The sequence below is a fragment of the Cynara cardunculus genome, unplaced genomic scaffold, assembly GCF_001531365.2.
Source record: "Cynara cardunculus var. scolymus isolate 2C unplaced genomic scaffold, CcrdV1 Un_Scaffold_5175, whole genome shotgun sequence".
Lineage (NCBI taxonomy): Eukaryota > Viridiplantae > Streptophyta > Magnoliopsida > Asterales > Asteraceae > Cynara > Cynara cardunculus.
The window spans coordinates 4,439-12,586 of record NW_020202270.1 but is presented as its reverse complement, the minus strand read 5'-3'; the positions used below and the strand labels follow the sequence as shown (position 1 = coordinate 12,586).

At 34.6% G+C, this 8,148-nt stretch overlaps 1 protein-coding gene across 1 annotated transcript; it reads left to right on the top strand.

The window, feature by feature from the left end:
• The first annotated feature begins 1,106 nt into the window (after positions 1–1,106).
• On the top strand, positions 1,107–7,164 carry LOC112504303 (ABC transporter G family member 22-like). The gene is made up of 8 exons (XM_025108241.1): positions 1,107–1,127; positions 1,265–1,503; positions 1,870–2,025; positions 2,237–2,420; positions 3,141–3,431; positions 3,635–4,186; positions 5,917–6,024; positions 6,916–7,164. Exons 1-8 carry the CDS (start codon positions 1,110–1,112, stop codon positions 7,162–7,164), a joined length of 1,797 nt encoding a protein of 598 aa, XP_024964009.1. The 5' UTR covers positions 1,107–1,109.
• The last annotated feature ends 984 nt before the right edge of the window (positions 7,165–8,148 follow it).

The window sequence follows — 8,148 nt, the reverse complement described above, 5'->3', positions numbered from 1 at the left end:
AAATACTCCAACATTCCACTTTTTTTACCTGTATTTTCATTGTCTCGATTTGTCCACCACTGCTACTCAAGTTTCTCGCCCTAAACTCATAATGGCAAGAAATATATTATTTTGAACATATAGTTCTTATGTGAATCACACAGATTCACATATGAACCCGTTTGCCGCCTGTTTATAAAAAAATACGAAATTACCCCATTTATTTTTTGCATAGCCACAATTTTTGACCAATCAAATTCAATCTTGACCGTATGAAGCGGTATGATCACTTTTTCACTTCTCAAACTAACCTATAGCTATATATATAGGGTTGGGTTCACATGAGACCAGTCTGTTTTCATGAGATCCGTGAGACCATTTTTTTACACTTGAAACTTCACAGCAAAACGCTGTAAAAGTAACCTTCACAGTGTTTTTCTGTGAAGGTTCATAATAATTTTTTACCTTCACAGCATTTTGCTATAAAGTTTCAAGTGTAAAAAATCACGGGTCTCGTGAAAGCATGAAAGTAGGTTGGTCTCACGTAATCCGAAGTGTAAGATATACATATACATATATATATATATATATATATATATATATATATATATTATTTTGGTCTTGCATATATGACTACTTGCACTCTAATCCTAAATTTCCTAACAGGTTGTACGTAGTAAGCTAATTAGAGATAGCTACACCCATGTTAATATCTAGCCCTGATTTTCATTTTTCGACCGTAACAAAGAACAAGTGTACGAGTAAGCAAAAGAAATGCAGCTTGGAGATCGATCGGAAATCATCAACAGAGAAAGCTATCCGAAAAACAAGATCAATGAACTCCCACTTCCTAGTAGATATGGATGAGCTTCTCAACACTAATGATCATGACGAAACCTTTCTTTCTGCAACGAGATCCTCAGACGATCGTATATTGGATGCAAAGGGCGTAGAAAACCCTCATACATGTATGTATAACTCGATCCAATTACACTAGCTCTCACTTCCTTTATATCAGTCACGCGTACGGTTAATTTATGAAACAGTTTCGTTGTTCTGAATGATATATAGTTGTCGAAATGGACCAATATAATGCAGTCAGTTGGAGTAAAATGCATTTAGAACCCACAATGCCTATATATCTCAAGGTATGTAAAGCAGTTTCTTAAAAATTTGGATGGATTTATGGGCATGATGTTAATTATGTATGTATGTATGTATGTATGTATGTATGTATGTATGTATGTATGTATGTATGTATGTATGTATGTATGTATGTATGCAGTTTGAGGATGTGAAATACACAATATCAAGTAAAGGAAAGAGACATGATGATCATAATTCAGAGAAACTTGTACTACAAGGAATAACAGGTTGTGTGCAACCTGGAGAGGTATTGGCTCTAATGGGACCATCTGGTGGTGGCAAAACAACTCTCCTTAATCTCTTAAGTGGAAGACTGAAAAACAGAAGTGGTTCTATAACTTATAATGATCACCCCTATCACAAATCTCTAAGGCCAAGGTACAATTCAATCAACATATCATGCATGATGCTAATCCCCTTCATATACATATACATATACGTATATATATATATATATATATATATATATATGTATACGTATACGTATACATAGGGTTGGGTTCTGGTGAGAAGGGAAGTTATGGTGAGAAACGTATATATGACATGCAATTTTATACTAAAATTCACATATGATTAATGAACGGTTCCTCTAGGTTGACTGTACCTTAATCACATGTAATTTTTAGTATGAATGACATGTGATATTGGCTTTCTCATGTTCTCTTAGTTTAGTAATGTTCTTGTTTGAATACAACCCTATGCATATAGATACACAAATGTTGATCATTTATGACGAAATGACAGAATCGGGTATGTTCTACAAGACGATGTTGTGTTTCCTCATCTCACAATCAAAGAAACCCTAACTTATACAGCTCTACTTCGCCTTCCAAGTACATTAAAAAGAGAAGTGAAAATGGATCGAGCGATAAACATCATAGCTGAGCTCGGCCTTGAAAGGTAAGTTAACTAGTTGACAATCTGTTGCATTCACGTTCGGTTTATGTTTGACAAATTAGTCGATAAGTCAACTGTTGACGACTGAACCAGCTAATAAACTAGTCATGCATGTAAAAACTAGTTCATACGCTAGATGACAATGTATAATGATGTAATGAATTATGTGGTCTGTAATATTTTTGTTTATGATTTTAATGAAGTTGTATTTCAGATGCCAAGATACGTTAATTGGTGGACCATTCAGTAGAGGAATTTCTGGGGGAGAAAGGAAAAGGGTTTGCATTGGCACTGAAATTCTGCTTAACCCTTCACTTCTATTCCTAGATGAACCTACATCAGGCTTAGATTCAACAACCGCACTCCGAATAGTTCAAACGCTGCAGAATATGGCTCTGGTAGTACATGCATATATATATATATATAATAAACATTTTGAGAGAACATCAGAGTTACAATGTCATATATGATAACAGGTATGATTAAAAAGCGTAATCATATATGATTAAACATACTTAAAGGAATGTAATCATATATGGTATTGAAATTTCTCGTCTTTTAACAAAATGTTTAATTTCTTGAATGATCCTTCCATTATATATATATATATATATATATATATTTTGTCTCTCCATCACCAAACATAGAGAGAGTCAGGTTCAGAAGAAAACATCTTATAAAAATAGAAAACTAAGGAATATCATAATAACGATTTATTTATGCGGTATACATATGTGCATACAAGTAATTGAAGATGTTTCCTGCTTTTTATGTACTGTACGTGTACATATTATGCTAATCTGCTTACCAGAAAATAATTTGTATGTGCATTACATATTGTATAAGTGAATGGTTATCAGAGTGTTATTCCGTTTTCATTTATTGTGGTTTTCTCCTAAACCTGGCTATATATAATTTGTACGTCCATTGCATACCATATAAGTGAATGGCTATTTGATCGTGTTCTATAATCGCATCTGATTTTAATGCAAAATCACATTTGATTTGACTCTCGTGTTTTCTTATTTTGACCTTATTAATTCTCGTTTGAACCCCTCTCTCTGTGTATATATAACATTGATTGATCGGTTTTAATTTCTTTCGGTTTTCTAAACAAGGCTGGCAAGACAGTGGTTGCAACGATACACCAACCATCGAGTCGACTCTTTGCCAAGTTCGATAAGTTGTTCCTTTTGGGAAAAGGAAGTTTTTTGTATGCTGGTAAAGCATCAGAAGCGATGACATACTTCTCGTCCATCGGTTGTTCCCCTTATATTGCTATGAACCCCGCTGAATTTCTAATTGATCTCGCCAATGGGAATATGAACGACAAATCTATTCCATCCGAACTCGAGAACAAGTTCATTCCTTGCAGCGAAAGCGAACCATCTCCCATGGATGTCCACGAGGTCAGAATTACTCACAATTTACTCTCATATAATTTATACCATCTTCAACTTTTCTTTCACAATTTAATTACTCTTTATACCTTGACGGGAAAGATACTTTTTTTCATTAACCTGAATATCCAACCCGCTATGCGAACCAACTAATCCCAATTTATTGTAGCGGCAAGTTTGCGTGTAATAGCTTGTTTCATGTCGTATTTCAGTACCTTCTTGAGGCATATGAAGCAAGATTAGGAACTAGAAGAAAGCTGAAGATGCCTCTATTGACTAACGGCGAATGTGCATTCCAGGACTCGGGAGCCACTTGGTTCGAACAGTTCGTTATCCTTTTCAATCGAGGGTTCAAGGAGCGGCGTCATGTGTATTTAAGCACCATGCGCGTAATACAAGTGATGGCAACTGCTTTAATCGTCGCACTGCTTTGGTGGCACCCATATGCTTCCGGTACTCCCAACCGCCTTCATGAACAGGCTGGGCTGTTGTTCTTTGTTTCGGTTTTCTGGACGTTCTTCCCGCTATTCACGGCCATCTTCACCTTCCCTATGGAACGCCCGGTGCTTGCTAAGGAAAGATCCGTTGAGATGTACAATCTGAGTGCATACTTGGTTGCGAAAAACATGAGCGACATTCCTTTAGATCTCATCTTGCCGTTACTCTTCGTTTCGATCGTCTACTTCTTGGTAGGATTGTTGCGAAGCTTCAATGCGTTTGTGGTCACACTCTTCATAGTTTTCCTGTGTGTCATTGCTGCTCAGGTATATGTACTTCCTTACTTTCTAGCGTTTGCGGTTTACGTTGTAACTCATGTCGTGTCCGGACCAACTTGTAAGCACCTCGACTAATCTCATAGAACCTGAAGAGAACAATCCGGAAAATTTCAAGTGGTCTTAAAAAGACTCGAACTGATGACTTTTATGAGGGTCCGCTGACCTTCATTTGCCAATTGAGCTCACGTTTATAGGACGCCAAAAAACTTGAAGGGGCCGTTTATCCAATTGCTTACCTGGTAAGCGCTTATCGATAGGAGTTAACATTATGATTTATTTTGATGTGTAAGATTTTAGTACATCAAAACATATCGAATGCAACAATTTAGTGGGTAAGCGCTTACCTGGGTAAGAGTCGTCATCCGGTAAAGACTCTCCATCATTCTCATCGCTCTTACCCGGTAAGATTTTTGTCCCTTCTCATGTTCATCCGATGAGGAAATTTATCCGGTACGCACTTACCAAGTAAGTGTTTAGTAAACGGCCCCTAAGTGTCCTTATAAGATTGCTTTATAGAATTAGATAATTGCGTGTTATATATAAAAGTGTTGCAATAAATTTATATAACGCTTTTAGACTTTTTAACAAGTTTTTATAATATTTTTAAAATAAAATGTGCTATTAATTTTTTTATATGATATTATTTGAAAAACGTCTTATAAAAACAGATGTCTTGTAAAAGAGTGGTTTATAGGACACTTCTCTCAAAAATGCCCTATAAAAGAAAGCTAATATGACATTCTATTTTTAAAAAAAAAATTGAAAATACCTATCAAGACACACTAAGACAAAATTGGGTTTATAGAATGCTTAAAATATTTAAGCATTATAATAGCATACACTACTAAACAGGGCAACTTTTCCGGCGGCCATATCCGCCGGAAATACATATTACCGATGGATATGGCTGCCGAAAAAGTTGGCGCCGGTGATTAATTTACCAACGTGTTTACCGGCAGATGCTTTATTACCAGAATAATATTTCCGCCGGATTTCTGGCGGAAGTCAATAAAAGTTGACTTTTTTGATGTCCGCCAGAAGAGTTCCGCCGGAAGTGGTCCCTCGGAAATCGTGCCGGAAATATCCATTATTCTAGTAGTGATAATTTATAGGATTTTAGTTTATAGTATCAAATTATAAAACGTTTTATATATCAAAAAATATTAGAATATGTTTATAGGGCGATTTAAAGCATTTTAACAAGTTTGTTAGAAAGTTCTTTAAATAAAATATCTTATTAGCTATTTTATAGAACAATTTTGAAAAATGTCATATAAACCTATCTTTACATAGGATGTTTATGTTTATAGAACACTTTTCAAATTGTGTCGTATAAAATAAATAGTACGACACTTTATTCTACAAACGTAAGGAAAACTTGTTAAAACGTCCAAAATCATCCTATAAACCTATTGTAACACTTTTTGTACGGTTCTATAAACTTAAGTCCTATAAGGTATTCTGTTAAGACGTTCAGATGTTATAGACGTTCTATAAACTTAATGTTGTTGTAGTGACGTCCAAAAATGTCTTATAAACTTATTGCAACACTTATAAATAGGACAAACACATGTTTAGTCCTATAAATCAAAGTCCCATCAAACAACCTATTAAAATATTTAGACATTTTTTACGTCCTATAAACCAGATATAATTTATTGTACTGAAGTTCATTATTTCCTTTTTCAATATAAATTGGCACTAAAAATACCTTTCAGGGTCTTGGGCAGGCCATAGGCGCAGCATTCCATGATACAAGGAAAGCCACAACCTTGGCTTCAATAATAGTCATGGCATTCATGTTAGCCGGTGGATTTTTTGTTCAGGTAGACTTTGGGTTTAACCATTTGTAGTCTTTATTTTAAAAAAAAATCACTACAACAAAATTGGGTTTATAGAACGTTCTCAATCTCTAAGCGTCTTAATAGACCGTTTTATAGGACTTAATTTATAGGATCAAAATATAAAACGGTTTATATAAAGGCGTTGCAATAAGTTTATATGACGTTTTTGGGCGTCCTAACAAGATTTTTAGGACATTTTTAATACAAAGCGTGGTATTAGCAACTTTATAGGACATTCTTGAGAAAGTGTCCTATAAACTCATTTTTTTATAAGACACTTGTTTTTATAGGACAGTTTTTCGAATAGTGTCCTATAAAGTTGCTAATGAGACGTTTTATATTAAAAGTGTTCTAAAAAACTTATTACGGCGTCAAAAACGTCATATAAACTTATTACAACGCCTTTAGATAGGACACTTTACTTTTTTGGTCATATAAAGAAGCCTATTAGGACAACATTCCAAAGCCATTGTATATGAGACCCATTTCTTGTTCCTAAAACTTAAATAGTTCTATTAAGTATTATCAACGCAAAAATAGAGACTATCAGTGACAGGAAATTTCATTGGTAATTCGTCCGTGAAGTCCATTATTTACGGCTTTTAACTTGGTTTGTAAACTATTTCCACAGTTATTACTGACGAATTTTGAAAGGTACACGGAATCTTAAGTTGGTCTGATGTTAAAACCTTTAACTTTTGGTTTTTAAATTTGTCAGTAGTGTTGCCTGTGTTATCCGTCTACTACATATGTCGATGATGTCCAACTTTCTAGTAGTGTTTACTAGAACATCCTGAAAAACCAATTTTGTAGTGGTGCATATATAAAAATAGTCATGAATTACATTCGTGTTTCGAAATGATTGGGATGCAGAATGTGCCATCTTTTATGTCTTGGATACGCTACATCTCGTTCAACTATCATACATATCGGCTACTCTTGAAGATCCAATCCAATTGTTTTCACTCGGATCCTGACTCGGGTTTGTGCAAGTCTGGTTCAGTCATGAAAGGCAACCCCGACTGGGGTGGGGTTGAAGTTGGAGCTTTGTTGATCATGGTCTTTGGTTATCGACTACTAGCCTACTTATTCTTGAGGAGGATGAAGCTAATGCATAATTGATATTTAGATGCCTTATTTATCTATTTGTTATCCCTTCTTCCCTTGTTTCTCCATTCAAGTTTCGAAATGTTTAACAGTATGAGTCAATACTCAACCGTAAGGGGTGTATATATAAATAAATGGTAGTAAAAGCGAGGAAAAAAGATGGTGTGTCGGTATCTTAATAGAAGAACATGTCGTTTGATAAACTGCTTAAAACCATCTATAAAGTATGTGTTTATGATGAGTAATTTAAGCTTAAATTGCAGATTTGAGTTATATATAAGCTTGATATGTTTAATGGGCTTGACAACTGTTCGATCTATTTTATCAAGGTCGTCCCTTAGCATGTTAAATGTGAGATTTTGAAGAGGGCCCTCGAAAATTTGGGGCCCAAATTTACATGTGTTCATGGTCTTTTTATCGACCTGTGTAAAAGTATAGCTGAAATTATTTATGTTCAAACCATTAATTGTTTGGTTTTAGGTTCAAATCATTAATGGTTTATGTTTAGTTTCAGATTGTTAATCGTTTTAGGTTTAGTCCATTTTTGTTCTTAACATATATTCTCTGTTATCTCATTTATGCAATGTAATCAAAAGTTTTGGATGTGACAAGGCCTCCAAAAAGATTGGAACGTCCATGTATTTTATATTCAAGAAATATGTTAGATCCCAAATTTCTCAATTTAAATCATGATTAGAATAAAATTGCAGAAGCACAAATATGATCAATTGGCAATAAACTAATAACAAAGTTAGAAATACTTCATAAGGAATTCATGCCATATGTGTGTTTATCTGAATCTGAAGATTTTTCACTTGAGAAGAATTACAATTGAAGCATCCCCAAACTGATGGCTATGGTGCAAAATGGGAACAAAGTTGTTATTTTCAACCACTGGTCATCCCCAAACCGATGGCTAAACTGAAGTAATCAATTGAATATTAGGCACAATACTTTGAGCCATAACGTCAGTTTGGATGGAGAAAGGAACTAGTTTGG

Excerpts from the sequence above, each read along its gene's own strand:
- LOC112504303 (XM_025108241.1), top strand. Across the intron at positions 3,432-3,634 it reads CTCCCATGGATGTCCACGAG|TACCTTCTTGAGGCATATGA; the intron begins GTCAGAATTACT and ends GTCGTATTTCAG. Across the intron at positions 4,187-5,916 it reads TGTGTGTCATTGCTGCTCAG|GGTCTTGGGCAGGCCATAGG; the intron begins GTATATGTACTT and ends AATACCTTTCAG.